The sequence below is a fragment of the Mastacembelus armatus genome, chromosome 22 (genome assembly GCF_900324485.2).
Source record: "Mastacembelus armatus chromosome 22, fMasArm1.2, whole genome shotgun sequence".
Classification (NCBI taxonomy): domain Eukaryota; kingdom Metazoa; phylum Chordata; class Actinopteri; order Synbranchiformes; family Mastacembelidae; genus Mastacembelus; species Mastacembelus armatus.
In genome coordinates this window covers 17,973,888-18,000,260 of record NC_046654.1, presented here as the reverse complement: position 1 = coordinate 18,000,260, position 26,373 = coordinate 17,973,888, and the positions used below count along the sequence as shown (strand labels likewise).

The 26,373-nt window shown below is 38.8% G+C and overlaps 1 protein-coding gene across 2 annotated transcripts in view; it reads right to left on the bottom strand.

Annotated features, from left to right (window-relative positions):
• Window positions 1-19,747, bottom strand: part of kif6 (kinesin family member 6) — a 46,916-nt gene extending 27,169 nt beyond the window's left edge. For both annotated transcript variants that reach the window (XM_026303252.1, XM_026303261.1), the window contains exons 1-11: window positions 19,599-19,747; window positions 18,107-18,216; window positions 17,303-17,377; window positions 13,401-13,548; window positions 13,018-13,127; window positions 11,284-11,413; window positions 8,350-8,556; window positions 8,097-8,240; window positions 7,459-7,545; window positions 3,568-3,671; window positions 1,083-1,188 (exon numbers count right to left, since the gene is read on the bottom strand). In XM_026303252.1, coding sequence (XP_026159037.1) covers window positions 1,083-1,188; window positions 3,568-3,671; window positions 7,459-7,545; window positions 8,097-8,240; window positions 8,350-8,556; window positions 11,284-11,413; window positions 13,018-13,127; window positions 13,401-13,548; window positions 17,303-17,377; window positions 18,107-18,216; window positions 19,599-19,658 — 1,281 coding nt within the window. In that variant the 5' untranslated portion in view covers window positions 19,659-19,747. The remainder of the gene's footprint in view (window positions 1-1,082; window positions 1,189-3,567; window positions 3,672-7,458; window positions 7,546-8,096; window positions 8,241-8,349; window positions 8,557-11,283; window positions 11,414-13,017; window positions 13,128-13,400; window positions 13,549-17,302; window positions 17,378-18,106; window positions 18,217-19,598) is intronic.
• Between the last annotated feature and the right edge of the window lie 6,626 nt (window positions 19,748-26,373).

Below are 26,373 nucleotides of genomic sequence, written 5' to 3'. Positions count from 1 at the left end.
GTTTATACATAACCCTGAGCTGAGAGTTGAGTCAGATGAGCCAGCTTTGAGAGGAAAGCAGAAAGAAATCAAATTCAAACCAGATCCAAATTCCTACAGAATCACTTGTGTGTGACTGGAGTGATGCTCAGAGAAATGTAAACTGAACAGGAGATAGAGTTTGCAGATCATAACAGACTGAAGGGTAGATAAACAGACATTTTGTTGGGATGTGGAACGGTTTTCGCTGGCTGTTCCAACTCTGACCAACCCAGAACCCAGAAACAGTGTAAGCATTGCAGTGTTTTCACTATGCTCATTTAGAGGCTCTGGGCCACCAGCTGCTGTTTAATAAATGCTCCACAAAAAATTTCACTTTAACCAAAAACAAAAAACGTAACAATTTATGCTATATCTGAATATTATGCAAACAACATTCAATTGCAAACTTTTTCCATAGCAGTCTCCAAATTGTCAGAAGATTGGACATTTGGCCGAAACCAGCATAATGTCCACACAGGACATTGCCACAAGCCACTTTAGTATTTAGTTTCAGTGTAATACTGTGTAATATTGAAATATAATGCAATTTGAAATACATAAATCCTGTGATATAAATATATATATGTTCCAAATGTCACACAAGATTATTTGGATTATACACATGCCAATGATGACTACATGGCCACATTACACCTCAAATCTAAATCTCCCCCAGTAGGGGGAGCTATTTATAAGAAGTGACTGGTCAGCTGGTCACTGCTGATCTGCTGGATAAGGATTGTGATGCTCTGACATCTCATTTATCAAATTACTTCTATTTCCCCTGATTACTAGCCACCACAGTTACAGCTGCAACTCATACACTAACTAACCAATTAACTAAGGAACAGAATGAAATCTTCAATGAACTAGCATAGTAATCTGAAATGAAGATATATTGTGCTGCCACATGAACATAGCAATGGCAGATAGATCTTGTCAGGAATAAGAGAAAGAAGAACAAACATTAGGAAACAATGGCTGGATAGACACAGACAGAGATTTATGTCGATATGTGCAAGAAAATGCTTTACATGGAAAGACTACTGTGAATATATTACCTTAAGCAGGGAGAAACAATACTGAATTTTTCTCATATCTGGTCCAAGTGACAGTGTCACATCTTGATCAGGGTTATCCAGAAAGGTTTTCACTAGCTCTTCCAACCTAGACACAAAGTCACAGACACAGATGCAGACACAGAGTTTCTAAGAACCTACAAATCAATTCCACATTGCATGTTACAATCCTTCTCCGCCAAACAGGCTCAAATGGCACTCAAACAGTTAAGATCTATGGTTGAAGAGTGCCTCTAATGTTTAAAATGTGGGTCTGGTCAAAGAAAACTATTTACTAAAATGTGTTCCAGCTCCACTGGGCCAGCCTGTTAATAAACTATCACTAGATGATAGTCCAAACATTGGTTCTACAAGCTCTGGAACTAGCCACTGGAAAAGACCAGGAGGCAATTGTTCAGACAGATCCAATGAAGGCATGAGAATGTGTGGTTTTTATTTTCCACTGTAACATGTTCAGCACAGAAACACTCTAGGTTTACATGACATAGGATTAAAACAAAGGGCCCTGGAAGACATGGTTTTGTGATAAAGTTTGATTTTAGAGAATGCCCTTCAATGCCAGGTACACGATTTTATAAGAGAAAAGGCCAAATGCCAGAATTTTAAAAAAAAAATCTACTTTTTAAAATAAATTTAAATTGACTTCAGCTTGTCTGGGGAATGGATTGATATGGAATCTTACAAAGCATTCAAGCAACCAGAGAAGTATTCTGAAAAGACACAAATCAGTAAGCCAGTGGATATACAATATGTGTATTTGGAAATCTGACAACACATAAGCCATGATGTATGTACTGAGCACCGAGGATGAGTCAAGGCAAAACCTGGAGAGAAAGCAGCACCAAAAAAGTCAGCACTGACCACGGCTAATGACTGGGGTACAAAGGAAATAATAAAGTCAAACTGAGAGGGCCAAGGCATGTTAAATACATTAGCCACAGGGGGTGGGGGAATGGCGGGAAGTCCTCTACGAAAGTTCTGGCCTGAACTCTGGCACTGCTTGACAAGGTCTCTCTCCTATTTGAGTATAAAAGCAGAAAAATAAAGCAGGACTAGCTGAAGCAAGGCACTCCATTAGATCTGGTTAAAACCCATTGATGATCTACAGTAAGAGCTCCAGCTTAACTGTCTTAGGATTAGGAGTAATAAAAGCATACAAAATAAAACAAACTTTACAATCACATCATGAACATGCATGAGCTCTTAATGGTTTTCCAACAGTTTAAATTGTTCAAATTAAGCATAAAAACACAGGGAGGTGCACATATTCACAAAATGATCCCTAAGAGGCTTTAAGTCTTTGTGAATGAGCCTCACTCAGGATGGCTGCATAGCTTACAGCATAGAAAATGGGAAATGTACTGCATTTTCTCCCTCAATGGTCAAGGCACTTTGCTTTTTTACCCATTCACACACACTTGCACAGCCATCTTTGTGAGGACACTCATAGCAATAATGCTTTCCCTAGACTCTAAACCTAACCTTACCCATCACAACTAAATACCTCACCCTAACCCTAACCTAAACCTTCCTAACCCCAATCCTAACCCTAACTCTAATCCCATCCTTTTCCTCACTCTATCTATCTATCCTATCTTACCTTGCCCCATTTCCCTGGGACCGAGTGTGGGATGAGGCGACAGGGGGCGGACCCCTGATGCCAGCGCACCAAAAATCACAAAGTGACATCGGAAAAAAAAGCCTCTCTTAACCTAACCCTAAAACCAAGTCTTAACCCTGAAAAGGGAGTCTGAAAAAAGTGTGGACCAGGAGAATGTCCTCACATTGATAGAAATATGTTAAAAATGGTACTCACAAAGATAGCTATACAAGTACACACACACACCTACACATACACACACACATATTGATGGCAAAGTCGCCATACAGTTCGGGCTCAGTGTCTTGCCCAAGGACATGTGGACATGAGGAGCTGGTGATTGGACCACTAAGTACTGTATGTGATTAGGGGTAACTTGCTCTACATTCTGAGACACAGCCACACAAAACCTGGAGCACAAGTCACTTGAGGCAAAACCCAAATACTTATAAATTATGATATACAACTTCTCAGGAATCTTTGGGTTTTGAGCATCACAAATGTCAAATTACAAATTAGAGTCCAAAAAAAGACTGTCTGCTCTCTTCCCAGAGCCTGAGGCACACTGTAAACATCCTAGAAGGCTGATGGAGCCAGCACAGCACTATACACAACTGCACTGTCCTGAGATGACTGGTTTGTTGAGCCCAGTACATATTGTATAATCCATGACCCTGAGGTAAAAGGCCTGTGGTGAGTTCTGCTAGAACATTCTGATTTAATTGAGGACTTTGAGCAACTTTGTTGCCTCTCCTCATCTGTTACCTGACAATCTGGAGATTGCATTGTAGGCCATAATGTGTAGGTTACATTCACAAACAGACCAAACTGAAGGGACAAGTAATCAAGAAACAGAGTGTGACATACTTCTGGATCTCCTCTGAAGTTAGCTGGTCATCTCTCTGCTTTCCTGTCACCATGGCTAGCTCTTCCTTCAGAGATTGGATCTCTCTTTTCAGACGTGCTATAAGCTGAAATACACAAGGGAAAAGCAGCGTTAGAGCTCTACTGTACTATATCTGCACATACACATAATGTAACAGTTCACATTAGAACCTACAGTACAAAGGCACACATATCCAAGGATATGCAGACAGACACCCTTTACTGTTGCAACCTGATGAGACACTTCTGAACATTATCTTGCGGCTTATCTTACTGATGCATTCTGAAGGGGAAACCTAAGTGATTCCAAACAACTGGATGCTCCAGTCAGAAAATGCAGGGAGCAAAACATAAAGTAGCATTAAACAGCTAGTGTGGCAAACACACAGACACACACACACACAGACACACGTTTTGCTGCTGTCTGTCTACACGTGTTTTATTAAAGCCTTGCACACTGAGCTAATGGTCTGGTTGCTGCTACTAACCGCTCTCCGGGTCTGGTTACTGTATATATAAAAAGCAAACTATTTCGCCAACCCAGTGATAGCTTCTTAAGTACTTACTGTTGCCATCTATGTAGTAAGTAACAACATCAGCAAGAAAGTCTATTAATTGCATGATGAGATGATAATATGATGGGACTTTTTCATATTATTATTTTTTATATTTATATAAAACATATACATATACTATACTTTATATACTACATTCTGTGCCTATTGAGCACAGGAAGGCTCTAGGCAGTCATTTTGATTAACCAGAATATATGACAAGAAGTTATTGTATTTGAGACATGAAAATCTAATCAAAATCAAAATCAGTGTAGTTACTGAAAGGAAAGCAGACCAATTAAATTCAGATCCAATAAAACATCTGCACAAATAACATCACAAAACAACACATACAAACACTTTAAAAAATGGTAACTGTTCTTTTCTTACATGTCCTACTTTTTTCTATAGTGTAAATCTTACTTAAATATCACCACAAAATTTGACCACATCGCAAAATACTAAAGCAGACTGAAAAACTGGCACTCAGTGGTCTGAGTGGCAAAGACCAAATACAACAGAAAATGGCGAGTGCATGCTACAGTCACACAGTGACACTACTGACACAAGCTTGCTAGGGAGCCAAAGGTCAGAGAAAACTAAATCAAGGTCAAAGGTCAAACTGGTAGAGCTAACTTAGAAAAGCACTGCCACTTACAGCAGACACAACACCTACCTGGGAAGCCAAAATCAGTTATACAGTCAAACGTTGTCAACTCATGATGCTCTTGAGAAGAAACGGACCTGTATTGTGGCTTAGGTGCCACTTAGCTCAACAAACATTTCACCCTTAATGTATTCCCATATCATATTTTTTAACATCACATACAGTATGATAGCTGACCATTCATCAACAGAGCCACTCCCTGGATCTGGAGGACAGGGTCTGATGTAATTCTCCCAGCTGCATCCTCAAAAGCATTTGTGGGTCATTGGAATTGTGTCTGTTTCAGAATGCTGGGCCCACAAAAGCACCATAGCAGACTTTCATACACTCTGAATAAAAACTGACATGAAGACAGTTAAGTGATGGAAAAGCAGCATCATGTGTATGCCTGTTTTGTATACTGTATGTGTCATACAATTAACTTTGAAACAATAAACTGACGTGTACACGGTCCAGACCTTTTTAAATGCATGCCATACATCCTGTGTAGAAGTGCCACCCAGAGTAAACTGTAAGCACCTCATTAAGACCACAGGCCACACCTCAAATACATATAAGTATTTTGTAGTGTAGGGTCACTGTTGCATATTGTATGCCTCTGACAAATACAAGGCTATTATGGGAACTATTTATGAAAGAAAAGGAGGCATGGTTTTCTCCTTACCAGTCTGTCCTAACAAATGCTAGCCACTTAGACGAGACAGACGAGCGAACCAGGGGGAGGAATCACTTGGGAATTTTTACCCCATATCTCTGTGGTGGGCTGGGCTACTAGCAGGCTTCTGTTTGACTCACAGGTATGTGCTAATCAGGGTTGTCTTCTCAAGCGACATCTTGTGTATCTTAATGTGAAAAGAGGCTCCAGGTTCTAAAGGATCACCCAGCCTCCTATTATCATTTGACCCTTTAAGAATTAATAATAAAAATTTGATTGCACTCAACTCAAAATGTGTTAAAGCACTAAATGCTAAAATTGACACACCTGAAAGAAATGCTGCAGTGTGGTAATAAAAGTACTCTGAAAGATAAATCTCCTTTGATAACTGCAGACCAGGATCAACCTGGTCTCAATGCAGGCCTAAGGCTGACCTTAGCCACTGAGGCTGGCTTCGGTATTACAACAGGTCACTTTCAACAACTTGTTCTTTCCTTGTTGTGTCCAGTTGGTTTATTTCTTGCTGTCCAGGATGTGCAAAATTAAATTTTTTAGCCTGTAGAGTAAAGTATAGGATCATGAAGGTAATGTATAGTCTGATCTAGGTGGCAGATACTGACTGCAAGATTGTAAAAAGTAAACTCCAGGTTTCAAATCAATTAACACAGCCAGCATGTCCAAAAGACAGCGGGCCTTTAGATGCGGCTCGCCAAAAATGTGAGTCTGAGTGTCACCTCAAACCGCAATAGATGACATCATTCTAATCTGTAAACTGCACTGCCTTGCATTACTTTTTTCCCAGTAAACCAAACAGAAAGATAGAGCGAGGGAGACAGGAGCAACAAAGAAAATGAGACAAGACGTTTGCCCGTGGAGTTTGGGTTTGCCTCGAGCTGTAACTTTGCTGGACCCAATTGGAAGCAGCCAGACACTGTCACAATTACTGGGCCAGCCGCAGACTCTCTTAAAAATACCTCTGTAGGGTTTGCAAGTGGCCAGCCAAGTCTGAGCAGCAGTAATACAGAAGCAGCTGATCCTGAGGCAGATCAGGGCAGGAGGGGAGGAAGCAGCTGTGATGATTTACAGTTCTATTTCCCTGAGGGGCTTCCTAGCATACAACAGGTACTATAAGTGTGACGATTCTAAAAAGGAAGATTGAAAAATTGAGGTTAACCTTGCTAAACCTCTCAGGCAATTTGATTACTCATTATTTAATATATAACAATACTTAATAAAAGGTTGAAAAATAAGTATGTGTGTGGTCTCAGTGTACTGGCCTCAGTAACCAGGTATGATGCAACATTCAAAGAACTTATTCTCACTAGACGTCCTGCTCAGGCATCTTCACTATGTAGTATCTTCTCAGATACCAAATCAAATTACTGAATGTCAGCAGACTGCCTTAGCACATTTTAAATACTGTTATCTGTTATACTGTTACTGTTATGTAATACTGTTATACTGTTATCCTGTAGATCCTTAGATATACAGGATCTATAGCAACTGGTCAAGAATTGCTCCATGTGGCTGCATGCATGCAGTTTGTGCTGGCATGGATGTACCATTCTCCACCTGAATACTTTCTCAAAAGACTGCAAGGTATTTGGGTAAAATATCCCATAACACTATTGGAAGTATGTAAACCAGAGACTGCAAACAGGTCTCATGAGCAGTCTAAATCACACAAGATGGACAGACATCCATGCAGTGAAGGTGGAAAACTGCTTCTTTAGGAATGACTGACACTGGAAAAACTCATTTGGTTTTGGAAACCAAAAAATGACACTTGAGCACATGGTGGGTTACACTTTGTCACATTTAGAAGTTAGATTCTCACTGCAAATCATTTGTTGATCAATTTAAGGTCTGGAAGCTATGAGGAGGGTCTGGCCATAATGAAACAGCACATTAACTCATGCTTCTGTGGTGTGATTGTGTGGCTAAGCTATGTGATTTGAAGTGATTGCTGAAGTGCTGTGAGTGCCTGGCTGTCTCACCAAGGCAGGATCCAGTTCTTCATTCAAAACTGCCTCGTTCTTAATGAGAGCCACGCGCTGAGCAAATCGACATGTAGAGATGGATTCCTGAATAATAATAAAAAAAAAAAACTTAATGTTTGTCTGAGCAAAAACTATTACTACTAATTACTCTTTCATTTAAGTAGGAGATGTGTGTAGTATACATCATACTACTATCCTGTGGGGCAAAAAATGTATATAAATGGGATGAAATGAAATGAAAAATATCAGTATTCTGACATTTTGCAAAAGCAACTGTTTAAATTAAAATACTTTACAGCAGAGGAAAACAAATTATGGGAAAGAGATCCAGTATGATACTAATTTCCACTTCCACTTACAGTTATGTTTGTTTGTATCAATGAGTATTTAGTACTAATTAGATTTGTTGAATTGAATGCAGAACACAAATGACTAAAATAACACGATAAAAAGACCAAAAAATAAAGGATGTCTGTGCCCAGGGGCCCATTGTCCTATAAGACACCCAATGGTTTCAGGAGAAAAAATTCACATTCAATAGCAGGCCCAAGGGGCCTATTACACTGCTACACTCCAAAACCTTCGATTCAATAGCATATTGTGTCTGAAAATGGCACTGGGGTGCCCAGGCTTACATCAATGTTTCTCTTGTCAACTGCCATTGTGGCGATCATGGTGGTCATGCAGTTGCCCCCAAGGCTGTCCCTCAGCATAGAAGTCAACATGGAGTTTCTGTAGGGAATATGGGAGCGATTTTTCTCTGACAAAGCAATGATCACCTGAGGAAAAAAGCAATGAAAAGAGCTGACATTTTCTATCCCTTGTGAAATTCTTTATACATACATTAAAATAAAATAAAATAAAAAAAATCAGAAGTGGTTACAGTACCTGCTCCAAATAGTGAAGGGAGAGGTTGATGTATTTGGCCTCAGTGAGCAGCTGCCCATTTAGGCCTGTTTTGCTTACTCTATCTGATCCGGCCAGGTCCACCAGGTGAAGCTTGGAGCGTCGAAGGGTGGCTGAGCCTGGCTCACGTCTGCACAAATGCACTGTGAAAATACAGTGGGAACGTGTAGACGCTTGGTTCATAGGAGTCTGGGAATGACAGAAAGGAGGAGAGTAGAGTGGTAAGAGAACGATTTAACGAAAGGCTGCAGTACTTTTGGGATAAAATGAGGTTTGTGTGAGAGTATTTAAGTCATCTAAAAACATGACACATGGTGCACACAGAAAGGAAAATAGGAATTTTATTGGTACTTTCCATATTCAAACAACAAAAAACATGTTTCCTTTGATTCTTGTTTCTTCTTGCTCCCGCTGGTCTAAAGATCAAAGCTGCACCATGTGTAACCTACGAGCAGTAAACATATGGTGGTGGCTTTATAAAAGCTGAGGCTGATTTTCAGATGGTCACTGGAACAGCAGAAGTCAGGTTGAGACCAGGAGGAGACAGAAATAGAATATGAGTCACTCTGCATAAACATGCTTTATTAAGTAGTGAAGGGTGGGTTACTCACTCAGAGAATTAACAGAGGAAGTGAACATTCACTAACAGTGCTGATCATTGACTTCTCTTGGATTTCTTTTCTTTGTCCTAAGGGCAGCTTTACTGTAAATTACCAGAACATAGAAGCTACCTTAATGGTATAGTGCTTATTCTCACTACTTTCTCACTACTGCTCATGGACATTTCAGGTCATTCATTCCGAAAGGGTGTTCCGACCTTGACTTGTTGGCATAAATATAGCAACACCTGCCTTTTAGAGTCATGACAGCTCATGACAGATCTGTCGATATTTTAACCCACTGCTGTCATTCCATTCAACAGCACACGTCTATGTATGCTTCACAGAGTATCCCTTAAACATAACATGAAGCAGCCCTTAGATGTTGGCAAAAGATGGCATACCTTTCAGTATTCTATAAAGGCTGGAGGTCATGGATCGAGTGTCCATGTCAAACATGTTTTTATTTCCCAATCAGTGCTATTGCTCATATCAACCAATAAATTCAGATAAAACCTAAGAAAAGTACCCTGTACTTAGTACTTTTGTTACTCAGTCACCTGACAAAATGTACTGTATTAGAATGTGTTTATTCACACACAATGTACTAATGTGATCAACTGTTGATTTTGCACAGTTCTCCTTAAGCTTAAGTGGGTTTTACCATTCAAAAACTGTTACATTGTACTATGCCTCAGGATGTGATAATGTGTATGTTTTTGTGGATCTTGCAACAAAACCCTTTCAGAAGTATTAAAGTAAAACAGGATATCTCCATCCTATTTAGTATCGCATTTATGTCAAGACCAATCGCCAACAGAGAGTCAGTTTGGTTGGTAATGTGCATTTAATATAATAACTCTATTTGATATTATTGGGCATGATATACTGTTTTTTTAATATCCCTGAAAATGAAGTACAGCGTGTATCTGCAAACTGTTTGCATGCCCACAGAGTGTCCATGCACATTTATTAAAATGGTTTTGTTGTGTTTGTTTTTTCTTGTGTCTCCTGTAACCACATGTTGCTGTTAAATGTGCCATATGCTGACCACACACAGTGCTGTGGTGGTGCTAGAAATGCTGAAAGAGATCAAGATTTCTGATTCAAAAGGTTGAGATGGAAGTTTCATTTGTGCCAACTGGTATGCAACCTATTAACCCCCCTGGGTTTAGGAGGCAAAGTGGATGTAGAGAGATAGGGTGAGGTCCAAGCGCTGCATCCACACATGTGAAAAAAAGAAACAAGAACATGGGGAAGACACCAGATGGGAGGAAAGAGTTCCTGATGAGGGTGAAGCAAGGGGGAAGAGTTGAGAAAGTGTATTTTATTTCCTGCCCAATAAAAGTGTAGAGGGGGTTGCCAAATCTCAAAAGTGATTGACCTCGTGGTCTGCTTAGTGAATGGATCTGTCATCTTTTATCCACATGGCTGGAAGCAAGAGAAGAAAGCATTACTGCTAATTTTATTGGAAGTGCATGAGGAGCAAAGTCTTTGGGGATGATTCTGGCAGAGATAAATTGAATATGATGGTTCTTTGTTTGCTTCAGGCCCAAGAGAGATCTTGTGAAGTCCCAGAGAAGATGAGCTCACAAAGTTTCTATGTGGGTGGACTGTACTGGGGTCTTCTTACTAAACTGCACTACTTTGACTACTTGATCAACAGACTAATGTAACATCCAAGAATGTGTTTCCACTAAAATATCCCCCAGATTTTATGTCAGTGGACTCTGGGAGTGTATCCTCAAGGTAAAACAAAACAAATGTAACATTGTTTTGGTAATGGGCTATGCTCAGTGGGTATTACTTGGTATACGCATTTTCTCACATGCTACTAAAAAGTTATTTGACTGGATACTAGCTATTAAACTTATTCATGAGTTTGGGAGAAAGTCTATGACTATTTTTTTTATTGTTTTTATTGTTCTTGGTGAATAATCCCAGCTACATCAAAGCAGAACTTTGAAATACTCATCAGAAATAAAAGTCCTGATTAGCTGACCCACCACATGTCTCATCAGCATGAAGAGTCTGGGTGTCTGAATGTAGAAAACAAACACCACAACATAAACAGAACTTACAGGAAAAATGTTGGGTTTTACTGGGAAAAAACATGATAAAAGGGTCCACAGGGGACCAAAATATTATTTTAGAAATGTTTTAAGATAGTTTTTTTAAATCCATATTACATTCATGGACCAAAAAATGCTCCTTACGTCATTTACCCAGGGCGTGGTTATATAACAATATTGTTTACTGTCTACAATCTTTGCTAAGAACAGTGTATGTATGGTGCAATTATTCTCCTTTTTCTTACTTCTGCAATCATACGATTGGTGTCACCCAGGAAAAGTAGATTCAGAGCCTCCTCCTCAGTGGCTGATTGTTGCAGGGACAGGTTCCTGAGATGGATATTCTGATCTGGATCCTCCATGATCATTACTTTTCTGGAAGAGCAAAAAAAAAAAAAAAAAAAAAAGATTCTAGTATTATGAATTAAATTGAGATTTTTAATAGAAAATGACAAAGCAGGACAAATCCAGTTAAAATAAAAATAATCTAATGCTACAGCAATTAAGGCAAACCAATTATGTTAGACATAGTTAGTCCCCTCCCATTACCTTGGCCTCTCACATCTTTAAATCCAACAAACCACATCTGCAAATCCATTTGGACTGCAACCCAGTTTGAAATGTGCTTTATCTATGCAGGGGTTCATATCTAGATAATAGACTGGGTTTGCTTTTAAAAATAAACAGGTGATTGGTTATTGCCCACATCAGGCATTCTAAAACATAGCGTATTTAAACAGATGGGACTCCTACGATCTTACGACAGCATTTCCATCTTTGCACCAAGTTTGTTATAGTCTGGCTACTGCATTAACATGTCAAAGAGGACAGAATGACTGAAGAACACATGGAGAAAATTACGTTAAAGTGTAGGTAATTGAGGTAGTCTTATAAAACAGTATTAATATGATTAAAGCTGTGTTCGGGCAACTGCACTAACATTACATAGGATTTGACTGTTCTATTTTTTTTTTAAATGTATGTAAATGTTGAGTTCATTTGGAGTGCATGATGGAAACAAAGAAAAAGTGAGAATATTAGAAAGAAGAGAAAGGATACTGCAGGCAGTGAACGAGAGAAGCAGACCAAGAGTCAAAGAGAGAAATGTGTCAGTGCCACCACTTCTCCTTAAATCAGCAAGTGTGGCCACAGCATGGGCACTATTTATTTCCAGAAGACTGTGATTTGTGGGTATCTAACCCTTGAGCTGGATCCTCTGTGAAAGAAGAGAAGAAACCTAAATGGAACTGGTATAAAAAAATATAGGGCAAACACCAAAATGATGTACCAAAACAATGTCACATCCAAAGTCTACGTAGAGAAAAATAAGTACCGAGTATGAAAAATGGTTAAAAAAAAAACAACATACACAGACAAACCTCCCAAGAGATGGAATTTATAATTACAGATAAAGATGAAAAAAAATAAAAAGAAAGAAAAAATAATGCAGGATGAAAAGGATGGATAGTAAGAAAAAGAGAGTCACAAAGACAGGAGACATGCAATGAGGATAATAACCAAGGTCAATAAGCAATGAGTGAGTTAAAAAAGAGGTAGAGGAAGGACATAAAAAGATTTTCCCTCAGCCTTTGACTATGAAAAACATTTTGTTCACATGACCCTCACTCACTCCAGTGGCAGAGCTTGCCATCAGATTGGCCACATCCATTGCTGTCCAACAGTCTCATTTTGTCAGTTGGCAGTTTTTAGTGGGCTGGTAAATACTACAGTCTCCACATTTCACCACACAGTAACTTCAGGCCAGGCTGACAAATAGCTATTTAGGAATAAGGCTCAGCTAAAAGTTTTTAGGAGAATAATGGACCCAGTGGTGACTGTTCATTTTAACTTCAAAATAAGTGTATTAATCACACATGAGTGCATGTCTTCAAGGCAAAATATACAATGCACTTTCAAAAGTAACTGTATGCCTACATCAGTGTAAGAAAAGCAAAAAAAAAAAAAAAGAGAACACTGACGGTAAGTCTTCCAGTCGAGAGGCTTCATGCCGGGAATCCAGAAGGTCATATCCCATCTCGTTGTAGATCTCCAGGTAGGAGATGTGTGTAGTATAAATCATGCTACTATCCTGTGGAGCAAAAAATGTGGTACTATATGTAAATTGGATGCAAGATGAAAATATCAGTATTCTGACATTTTGCAAAAGCAACTGTTTAAATTTAAATACTTTACAGCACAGGAAAACAAATTAGGGGAAAGAGATCCAGCATGATACTAATTTCCACTTACACTTACTGTTATGCTTCTTTGTATCAATGAGTATTATCAGTCCTTACCAATTAAAACAAAATGCTAAATTAACTAAAAAAAAAAAAAAAAAATCAAGTCATGGTGTGCTGACCTGGCTGAAACATTCATACAGGTAGGAAAGGGTGCGGGGAATAATGCCTCGATCAGCGTAATGCTCAGCACCTCCTGTGATGGTAAAGGTCTTCCCGCTGCCCGTCTGGCCATAAGCAAATATGGTGCCATTATAGCCAGACAACACACTGCACAGACACACACACACAGCACAGACACTGAGAAAGCACTTCACGGGTTAGGCAAATATTTCAATCATATTTAACAAACATAAAGGTATTGATTTAGAATTGCCATTAGAGTAGTGGTTGACAGTTGATAACATATGTCCACGTACAATATCTACTGCAATATTATTACACTGTTGGAAAAAAAGTTTTAAAAAGTTGCCAACAGTGAACTATATGATCACTTCTTTTTAAAGAGGGTTAAATAGATGCAACCAAATAATACTGGGTATACCAATAATTAATTGAGAATAATGAAAACTGAAGCCATTTTTCCTTTAAAAATATAGCCACAATGTATGAGCATGTTATGAGTTACAGAAAGCAGAATGCATTGGTTTGTAAATGCAACCATATTCTCACTAATATGTTCTTACTTAGTTGTATTTTGTCCCTCCTATGACATCACCATCTGAATTTGTGAAAGTGCAAAGGACTTTCACGTGTATCCTTCAGCAAACACCAAAAGTCTGAGTGAATTGAATCTGACACTTTTAAGTCGACAGGAAAAGAGGTCAGTGAGTGGAGAGCTGTGAAGGCGACAGACATCTGCTATTGGAGGAGGAATGTCTCAATGTATGAGCGAAGAAAAGGGCCCAAACCCACTAGGCACGGCCTGGTAAATTAGGGTTTGGCACCAGGTTGCTTTTCTGCACGTGCACAGGGCCATGGAAACCAGTGGTATCTAGTTCTGTCTGAATGAAAACTGAACATTCAAAATGATAAAGTAAATAGTCAGTAAATAGGCATTAAAACATTCTGTTCTGTAGTCTTGGAAACAAACCAGGAAGAAATAGTAAAATGACAGGCACAGGCTGACACACGAGCTTGGATAAAAGGTGAGGTTAAATTGTGCTTGCTGGCTTGCCAAATCCAAGAAAATGATATCTTTACACTATATTTTCAAGATGAATTATAAACAAACATAAGACTCTCACTTATTCTAATGGTATTGCCAACCCAGTATCTGAGCAGTATGTGGGTTTCACTTCCTGTGTGCTGTACAATTCCACACCCTGCATGAGAAGGGTAAGGGAAAAACTGCATGTCAGTTTATATAAAACACTACCTCCTGTCTAAAGAGTGGTAGTTGGTTAGTCTGACTTGGATGGCCACTATGTGTCCATTTAATCTAGTATGACTCATGGCAGTGATTGGCAGTGGGGAGAAAATACACAGGCTCAGTGTTTAGTTTAATGTCAGTGCTAATGATGTGGCCAAGGCCCTGCCACTGAGGCTTGGGCATTTCCCAATGCTTGTTCCTGTTTACACCTCAGCGTTCCTGGAGACTGGCAATTCATCATATAAGATCCTTGTTCTTTCCATTCTTTTCAGCAATATATGTTTTGATGTATCACATTTAAGAATAAAACCAAACAGACCCCCATTTGTCTTTGAACATGGGCTGCAGGTTTCACATCCACGTGAAACAAAATTATCATAGATAATGGGTTTGCCTTACCAGCCCAACATCACTACATTAGGCACTTCCTCTCCTGGGGCTATTAATGAATTTGATGGTTTGTTTTTAAATTGCTGTGTTTGAGTTGAAATAAGATTGCAGAGAGAAATACTGTGCAAGTAAACAAGTTAGAGATATTGGTCAATTTTGATGTGTAACAGGTTTTTAGGATTAACAAAAACAACAACATGGCAGTTATTGCTACTTAAAAGGATAGGTGCAATCAACCCTGCATGAAACAGCTTTAGTAAATGCAAGAATGCAGTGATTTACAGTGACCCCTGAATTTAAAAAAAAAAAAAAAAAAAAAAAAAAGTTTCTTGACTGTAGAGGCTTTAGGAAAACACACCGTCAGTCCAAATTTGATTGTTTTGAGTTTTGTGTCAACATCATGTCATGCCAATATTGACATCACATTACATAGTTATCAGCTCAACAACTAGACTTCCACCCATTTTTTAGTCACTGTAGTGAGACTGGATTGAAAAAGTTAAAACTCAGTGGAAATCTAAACATTCAGTGTGTAAATTGACTAAATTGACATGCTGCAAAAGGTGCATAAGACAGCTGACAGTTGACTAAGAACTAATTGACTGTTAAGACAGATTGATCATAGCTATGTGGGAGGACTCATGTCCTCCAGGACAGTGACATTCTACTGTGTTGGATCAAAGACTATCAGATGCCAAGCTCAAATTATCATGGCAAAACATACTGTAGCCTGATTGTGACTGAAAGTTTTCAATCTGATGTTTACCATCTGCCACAACCAAAAGTGAACTGTTAAAACATCAGCCAGGGTGGCCAGAACATGTATGAGTCAAGTCGGATATATTCATGTCTTTAGTTAGCTGATCCAGACATCTCACCATGTTGTTGATATGTCTTGTAATAGCAGATATAACACAAAGCACTTGAGAGAGTCTACAAATAGCCCCTAATGTGACAAAGAAGACTAGGGTAGAAGTTTAGGAGATGGCAGAGCTAAACAGACTTTGGTGAGAAAGAGAGGAAGAACCTTGTTCTCATAACAGCACAACAAACATCTGATCACAAGAAATTCCAAGCAAATTCCCCCTCTTCTAGGCTGTTTATCTTCTTTAAGTCAGCCATGATTAATTGAGCCGGGGGTAAAGCTCTGTCACATAGTAAGAGGTGGAGATAATATGTAGAGGTATGTTATTGCCACAGAATCAAGGGATTAAATTTCACAATTTGTGTCCAATTAAACAGATTAAAAAATAAAAAAAAGTACAAATGCAAAAAAATGGTGTGTTTATTATTTGGGTCTATATGATCTAGAATAGCTACATTTTTAAATTAAAACCAGTTGAAATTCACTTATTTTAATCTGGTATGTGTGCATGATGTCAAAATTTCTTCTTTTCTACTTTCCACTGGTGGAATTGTATATTATAGTATATCAAAATCTTAGTACACACAATTTTTCCTAAAGCAAGCACATCTTTAAAATTTTGATTGTAAACCTTTGATAGTGAATATAATTAACAAAGCAATATGCATCTTTCAATCATCATACGCCATGTCAACTAAATGTTAACTTCAATTCAATCAATTCAAACATGGCTATATTTGCTAACATTCACTGTGCACTAGTCTAATGGTGAGAACACATCCTTATGCATGAGTACCTAAATCAAAATACTTTATTATATTGTACATAAATATTACAACAGCAATATAATTAAGATTTTACATTTAAGGCTAAGCTGAACTCCTTATTTTCATTACATCAGATAGTATTATTACTGTTACTAATTCCTTTTACTGCTGATGTTGAGGACCTGATATTTCAGTGGGTTCATCTAATGAATGTGGCCCTTGAGAAATTAAACAACAGTTCAAAATGAGTAAGCAGCTACAATTCTGTACAGTTCTGTGTTGTGGCTTGAAAATGTTCTCATACTCACAGTGACACAGTGTGCCATCTTTCTTGCAAGCTCAGCTCAAGCAAAAATCACATCTTTAAGTAAGCTGAGCTTTATTGACTTCCTGTCAACATAGCTAACTAAAGCCAGTGTACCCTGGCTGCAATATGGGAAGATGAGCAATGCTGGGCACAGTTGATGAGTGAAATTTCTGAAACTGGTGATTTGTCAGTAGGATAACTTCAGATTGCAGCTTTAAAAGTAGGCCACAGGGGTTTTAAAATGTATATTTAAAACTGAAAATCTACATGTCATCAAAACAAACATTTATTTACATTTGTGATTTTAAAAAGTAAATTGTTACCTGTCTGCAACTGGTTTGGCTATGTTTTCAAATATTTCCTCTTGTTTGACTGATTGATCAAACACTTTTTGGAACCTGCAGATAAGTGAAAAGAACAAACTCAGCACCACCATGACCACACTGAGCAGAATAGAATAGGTCAAATTGATATTGCAAGACATACTGTAGACTGATTGTGACTGATATGCTGCTTTATTACCAACATACAATAAAAAGGCTCAACACAGCAACCCACAGCAATACTGAATAAGCACAAAAATCAGTGTATTTAATTTCTGAAGTGAAGTTATTCTGTTTCCTAAAGCAGTTTCAAACCATCATGTTTTATGGCAAAGAAAGATGAGAGAGGAATCCGCCCAGGAAGATTCTTAAATGTGGAAATTTTATTTCTATAAGGGCACAAGGGAACCTCCACATGCTATTATAAGACTCTGTGGTTTTCAAAGTCTCTCAGTGTCCACTGCTGTCTGATTCCCTAACTTTGAATTTGGGGCATGGAAGCATGGCATGAGCCCTGCCCAGGGGGTATATAACACTGGAGCTTTCACCACTAGTGTTAAACAAATTTTTGCACTCACTTAATGACACCTAATAACACTGTATTATAAAGAAACTGTGTATGGATGGATGCATTTTTACTTTAATCTACAGTGTAATTGATAGAGAGAAATTTAGCCATGGAAATGGTTAATGTAGACATCAAAAACTGATCCAGAGGAATTTATTTTCAACAGATTAGTTTGTTGATTTGGAAAATTAAGAAAATGGAAAACTTTACAAACATAAAAACTGCTCTCAGACAACCTAAACTTGTAGCGCTCCCTCTTGTTGTTAATGAAGCCATCAGCCAGGTCCCTGGGTACCATAAACTCCAGAGAAGCACTTGTGTGGTCCTCTGTGGCCATAGAATACACCTGGGGGAGCCAGAGACAACAGCAGAGTCAGCCCCACAGTGGAACACTACTATACTATTACTACTACTTAGTTTATGAATACATGACAAGGTAGAAGGCTACTTTACCACAGGATGATATTTGAAGAGTTTGTGAGAGGAGACACAAAGGCATTTATCTACAGTACTGTTTTGAAGTCTACAACATGTTGCATGATTTGTATGCTGTTATGGTAGGTGGCACCATAGAGTACTTGCAGTCTAATTTAAATGCAAAGGTTGTATTTCATGTTAGGTCTAAAATAAAAGCTTGGCCACTTAGGGTTTGGATATTGCAAACCACAAAATAAAAAGATGGAGTTTACAAAGTATATGCCATGTGGAAAGCAATAGAGCTTAACCAAAAATCATGATCAGCTTACAGTGTAGGCACTAAAAATTCACCTCCGCTCGGCAAAGCCCAAGTCATGCCTCAGGGGAGAAAAGAAAAACTAGTCTGTTTTCTAGCAGTGAGGGCCATTAGAGTAAGGACGGCTGGGTCAATCTAAACAACCCCCTCCACTAAGCTACATTCCATCATACTGTGGGTGTTTACGATGAATGCAATTACAACTCCCATGGTCTCAGGAATAAAAGATAAGACCTGACTGATTGGATCATTTTTCACTGTCACCCTGCCTGCAGTATCCCCTCCTGAACACCACTGCTTTCTCTATTTATACAGATGTCTAGAACCATAAAAGGCACCCTGGAGGTATGGTAGTTGTGCTCATTTGATTTCGGTGAATACAGCACGGGCATAGATAGATAGATAGATAGATAGATAGATAGATAGATAGATAGATAGATAGATAGATAGATAGATAGATAGATAGATAGATAGATAGATAGATAGATAGATACTTTGTTCTGAAATCTAAATTCTAAATGCATATGAGGACCTCACTGCAAAGTAACCATACTTGTTTGCCACTGTTTCATGCTAACACCCGATAATTGCAAATCAGATACTGTCTCATTTACAGTATGTTCCCTTTAATGACTCATCATCAGCAATCCAAAACCTATTAGGCAAGAGATAAATAAGAGTATGGGAATCCTACTGTTGCTGAATTTTTAGGTCGCTTGTAGTATGGAGTAGTTAAGAGACAACACAGACCGATTTCATTGTAAATATTTTGACATGCCACAGCAACAAAAGCACAGGTAGTTCACTGAAAAACATGAATTAATGATTGCATTCCCTTCAGGTGTACCAGTGCTCCAGTACTGGACTGTCGATTCTTCCTCACTTCAATGACTCACTGGGACGCCAACATCAGTTAGCTAGTTAAATGAATGTCCTTTCTAGAGTTTATTCTAATATCCACTGAATTGTGTTTAAATGTTGAGTGGGCCACTTACCGCTGTGCTTTTCTTAGTCGGTTTAAGGCGGGCAAAAATCTGTATAGTCTGTTTCACCATTTTTTATCTGTTCTGAAATTTTCCTTATTTACCTACAGTAGCTAACTAACTAGCTGGTTAGTTCACCTGCTGGCATTAATGTCGGCGCTGTGAGCTTTGTAGTTTGTTGTAGCTGGTTGCTATGCGACGGTGGTCCCCTCCTTTGACAAAGATCGTCTATGAAAGTGAAGATGATTTCTCAGAGTTTTAAAAATACAGACAGAGAGAAGACAGTTCGTGGTACTGTGTGTGAAAGTGCGCGCGCGCGTGTGTGTTTGTTGTGGCAGGGGCATGAGTTGTCACTGTCAGAAGTTAAAATAAAACAAGAATTCATTGCTGTTCTTTCCATGCCAATTAGCCTTTTCTCAACTAAGGTGTTTTATTTAAGATAAAAGGTCACAGCGGGTTGATTGACTCATTCTGTTGGCATATTGACATAAGTGTGTTCACTCCTGGAAGTTACTCATAATGCAAATAGGTGCAACCAGCTGCCAGGTTTGACAGTTTTAAATCAATATTTAAACAAAAAAGAAATGGTGATAATGCTAGTGGATGAAAAATAAATATAAACAAAGAACGTGAGCAAAAGTAGCAGGAGATAATTGCATTTAACCAACTTTTCTTTTATCAGTCGCAAGCCAAGATTGTCTGTTGAAATGAAAGATTTAAAAAACCAGTGTTAAAATGAGAAATGATGGAGAGTATAGCCCTTTATCTGTGTATGCATGTCCTGCATAAGATAGAAATGTGTGAGTATAACCTACTGGGCAGGATGTGTTTAAGATGTACGGTGGCCGACAAGGGCAAACGCGCTGCAAAAGAGAAACGCTGCAAAAGAGAAACGCTGCAAAACAAAAACGCTGCAAAAGAGAAACGCTGCAAAACAGAAACGCTGCAAAAGAGAGAACACAACGGAAGTGCGACAGGCCGATAGGGGGATCCCGAACTGAGGGGAGCTATGAACAAAGAACTTTTCCAGAGGCGAGAGAGACACATGTAGTGACATAAGTCACGTCTCATTTTGGAGGCTGCGTAATGACGCAGCTTATAGTGTTGAATTGCAACAGAATTGAATGAGCGACCTCTGATGATTGTTCTCATGTGCTAATATGTGCTAACAATGTTCTATTACATTTGTTTACTTGATCAAAATGTCATACAACGTCGGCCACCGTAAAGATGCAACTCTGCATTCCTTCAAATTAGATTGTGTGTGTTGGAGATGACCTGTGTCATGTCATGGGAAAAGGCTCCATGAGAAGGAAATGTTGCCTTTCAGATGACTGTTCATGTGGGGTGCTGTACAGTGTAATAAGAGTGATTCAGTTCTAGAAGTCATCAGACAGGCATTTCTAGCCATGTGTGTGTGAACAAAGCTGTGTTAGTAGTGCCCAAACACATCGAGACAATCTTGAAGGGATAGCTTTTTGCAGGGCTTTCAGCACATATGTTAGAGGGCCACAACAGGATTTAGTTCAATATTGATGTAAAACACGTTGAATACACTTCAAATTAGCACATAAGTTATTACTAGAGGCATGTTAAGACAAATATACTCATCATTTTCTCAAAATTATCCCAAATAATAGAACCCCAGCACTAAAAGTTGTTTGTTCAGGTATCCTTAGTTGACTTTTCAAGCTACAACTGGCAGCACTTTATAGCCAAGAGAAAATGTGGTAAAAAAACAAACAAACATTGTGCCGCATATTATAAATGTGGAAACAGTTGTTATTCAGATTTATTAAATATGTTAATATACCCATTAACAAGTTTTGCCATTTTATTTTTAATTTTGCATTTTCACCTACATCATTTCTGACCAGCTGGCACTGCCATGGAACTCTTTTTTTTGTCATCGAGATCTTGAGACCTAAAATGGTATTTCATTCACTGGAGGATACTGGGGTGACAGTATGGCATCTGGAATAGTAAGAGAAGCCGTTGATATTGTTGACAATATCATATGTATTTTGTTTCTCACATAGCTCCTGAAACAATCTGACTCTTTGTTTTATCCATTAGGTATTTTTCCATAGTATATGACACATAATGAACTGTAATTGGTTGCAGAAATGTCCATCCATCCATCCATTTTCTATACCCGCTTTTCCTGGCTCAGGGTCACGGGGATCTGCTGGAGCCTATCCCAGCTTTCTCTCGGGTGGAAGGCAGGGGTACACCCTGGACAGGTCACCAGTCCATCACAGGGCCACATATAGACACACAAAGACAGACAACCTTGCAGAAATGTCTTTTACTATATATACTCTTCTATTTCTTTTCACTGCAAAAGAAGAGGAAATCTTTTCTTCCCATAGTCATAACAATCACCCTCAACAAAACTCTTTCAAAGAAATACTTCTTTATGTCACATTATATATGTCACATTATTTCAAGTTTGAGTATTTGCAAATTCAAATTCAGCTTTTTCAAAAAGTGCCCATGAGTTGCCAGAAGGAAGCAGCCACGTTTGCTTTCTCCAAAACAGTTCTACAGTGTGGTAAAATCAGTTTCCTCGACAGAAAAATGCACGCAGTAAACACCAACCAAAGGCTGCACTGGGCTTGTTAGGGAGCTGTGAAGTCTTTTATAATGTCCTGTTTTGGTTCATGTGTTGTCTTTAGTTTTAGCTGACATTGCTGTGGTTTCACCCCAAAGGAGGCACCCAACTGTACTGCATGAGTCTTATGCACGGAAACAGATTTGAAATGTGGGTGCAAAACATTTTTACTCTCAACAAATAAGTGACAAGCACTCTCTTTTTGTTCTAAACAGTTTGAAGTTTTGCATGCATGCAAACCACATTTAACGCCTCCTTTTGACAAAGTGAAGAAATCAGAAGTCATGTCCCAGGTTCCTGACAATGATTTTCATCATTTTGACACTTTCCCCCTCTTTCATCTATTCCTTTTCCCCTGTTGATTTTGTGGGAAGATCAGGTGGCCATAAAAAATTCATGTCACAATGGAATTGTGACATTAATTGTGGATGATGACTACTTGTATTGACACGCACAAGCATGCATGTACACACATACACTGAAACACATGCTCCAGCAACTCTGAAAGGAATGAGGTACAATGACTGTTAAGTTGGTACAGATAAATGTTGAAGCTACTTGCTTCGACTAAGCATATTTCAAAACTTGTAGAACCTTAAAGGCAAAAACAACTTGTGCTTCAGCAGCAAAGAAAAAACCAGTTTTTTCAGTCATCTTTGCCAGCATTCAACACCTTTGTCTGTAAGTCTCGGTCTGGCAATTAATCAAAAAGGTGTGCTCAGTGTCAGAAGAGTTCAGCCTTGCTGGGAGTGTATGCAGTTCTCTTCTGAGAAATATTGGTTTGTGGTTGTGAGTTTCTGTTTGGATGTTTGCAAGATGACCAGGTGCTAACTATAGCGCGTATGTGGTGCAGTGTGCCAAAGTGTGCCATGTGGTGAAAACAGAAAAGCAATGGAGGAAACTACTGTACTGTACTGTAACTATGCTGAGGTGTCATTTTTGATGCCATCATATTAGTCAGTCACCCCTCAATGACTTTTCATCTTGAAAAAAAAGATTTGTGTATCCTTGAGCTATTTTTAAAATATCATGTAAGAATATTTAATCTCTCAGCGTTGTCTCTACAGTTTCAGGCCCATTTGATAAATGGGCCTGGAAGTGGATGAGACATCGACAGTACTTGCCACTGCTTGCTTACAGCACCAACAAAAGACAACCAAAAACAAGTAGTACACAGCCAGTCTGTGGGCTGCATCTCTGAGTGTGATCATTTATATGCATGCGTGGGTATGTACTGTAAATGTGAACAATATTTGTGAGTGCACACACCCAGTCATACGAGCTGTAAGAACTGTACCCACCACAGCTCCTGAATAACTCCCTTACACAGGAATCTTGGTGTTCCTTTGAAACAGAGTGGTTTAGCTTTAGCCAGGCCATTATTACAGACTAGAGGAAGATGATGCTTCAGTTAAGTGGCTGCCTCTCAGAAGCTCAGTAGTTGAGGTTAGATAGATAGATGCTGCTCTTTGCCTGTGTGTGTGTGTGTGTGTGTGTGCATGTGTGTTGCTCCAGTTCTGTCTGAGGGTGGCCACAGAGGCCTAGTGGTAAAATGCCAAGATGCTCCTTTCACTAAAGGGATGATTAGAGATGGGCTTTGCATGGTATAGTGCCTTGCTTATATTGCAGGTCAACAAGTGTCATCATACATGCATGAAATTCAAATGTACATGCTGACATACACAGTTGGTTGATGATGCATGGAAAATTACGCTGTGAACATGGTGACTCTGTTCACTGTAAGTAACTATCAAGTAAGATCAACATATAACCACAACTACTTTCACACTTATGTCTTACTATCTCCACCTACATAACATCTGTATACACCATATGTGCACAGCTACATTCAGTCAGCCTGGGAAAAAGTTGAGTTTTGATCATTTGCAAAGAGGCTGACGACTTTAGTTAGTGGAGAAAAGACTGTGATTGGGTTCCATTCAAGGGAAACAAGCATTAATAAGTGGTCTTCTCATATAGTACCCACACATATATTCCTTAGTTAGAAAATGTGTTGGGAAGTGTCTATTTGCACATCCAGAAGACACAAAGAAACATTTCCTTTTAGTTCTGTGTTGGTCTCCACCTACTCATGAGGGAATTAAATGGCTGTTTAATAGCTAGCAGTTCATCTGTGATCACCAGATTGTTGCTAACATGGTATGTCTGCTGTATAGTGATGGAGTAGTGAGGAGACAGTGGCTGGAAACTACAGATTAGTCACACATAATGCTTGGTAATTAGCTTAATTCTTAGTACAAAGTACAAGTATTGATCAGTGCAGTGTCCAGACTTAGCTGTTTCCTACTTACTACCCTTAGACTTCCCTCCACATGACTGTGTGTACATAATTTGTGTGTGTACAAAATCTGTAATATCTCTTTCAATGTAAGGGCACTGTAAATGGATCTAATTTCAGTTATGGCCAGAAACAGCAGAAACCACAGTGCTGAGTGTCTATCTCAGGCAGTGACCAGCATTGGAGGCCACACTATTTAAGTCTGGGTTTTCAGCAGCTCTCCTGCCTTCCTCTCCAGTGCACAGTTTTCTGGTCCAAGGGAATTCTTTAGGGCTTTGGCTATGTGTTATTCTCTGAGGCTTCTGCCCTCTGTTATGCTTGCTAGGCTCAGGCATATCAGACTTCAGTCTGCATTCCTGAAATACTGTATATGACTCAAAGACCAGCAATATTGTGGGATGAATTTGGGGATGAGCAAGAAGTCATGGACAGGGTGACATTTAGCATATTTTCGATCCGTCAGCATGTTTGTTTTCTATCAGTGTGAAAGAAATATGAAATACAGACGTATATCCTCATGAAAGACTTGTGCTGTAAATGAATTTTGTTTTTCAGCGCGTAGACATTTATGTATTCGTTCTATGAAGCAATCTTCATGTAAAATACAATCCAGAGTAAAGAGAGAAAGGCTTAATATTCGAAAATATACTGTAATAATTATTGTATTTTTGGATGACAATTTATTCAATCACCTTGTTTTGCAGTGACTAACTCAGCTTATTCCTTGCTCATGAGGAAGCTGAGTTATATTTATTCCTGTCAGTAAATATTATGTTATCACATATCTTTTTTGGTGGGTAGCAGTTTGATAAATACACATCAAAGTACTTCCAAAACTATTACTGGCATGTATAACAAATCTATTTGCCTAAAAAAATCTGATGCATACCTTTTCCTTTTATAGCAACTACCATGCCTAATATTTTTAGCCAGGGGGAATTATAGGTCATCATTGCATAATGAATATTATGTCAAGAGTTTTCATTTATTACAGCCAAAAAAATCTATCTTGCTCTCTTCTTCTTTTTTTAGTGGCTTGGAATTTATCTCAACCCATCTCTGCAAAAAACTGTTAAACTTTTTTCATGTCATTATTTCTCAACTCCTCAGATGTGTATGTGCATTTTTCGGGAAATAGTTTTTGGAAAAGATGTTTCTTAATTTATGCTCATGCATAAGGCTATAAATCACTTACAAGTATAGATACAAAGGAAGGAACACACATACACACACGCACACACACACACACACATACACATTAGTACACATTAGTTTGACTGTTTGTCCAATAGATTTTTATATGCTTGAACCATGCTCTCCCTCCCCATTATCCTCCCTCCTGTTCATTCCTTCCCTCCATCACTCCATCCCAGCTGCATGTGGTCAGGACTTTGGACAGTGGGCAGGGATGGGGCCGGATTAGGCCTTTCCTCCAAGCCCTGGAGCTCTGAACACAGGGCTAACCACTTTAAGTGCACAGTATAAATAGAAGGAACTTGGGTTTGAGAGAGCCCACATCTTCACTTCTCAACTGTCATGCAGATAAAAGAGGCAAGAGCATGAAGGACAGAAAAAGAACAGGGAGAATGTGAAAACATAAGTAATGTTATTGAGGAGTGGAATTTCCTCATGAACTTTTGCAAGTAGCAGGAGAATAAGGACAGGGAGTACAAGAATGGGGAGAAAACAAATGGATATGAAATGACAGACAAGGTTGAAAGAACACTGGAGAAACATTTGAAGCTAGAATGACATATTTTCTTCAAGAACTGTAAAGAACTGGAAATACTGGAAGAATTTCTACAATAAATCAATTTTCTCCACCATTTCCAAGCAATGACTGGCCAGAGCCAGCAACTTCCAGTCCAATTTGA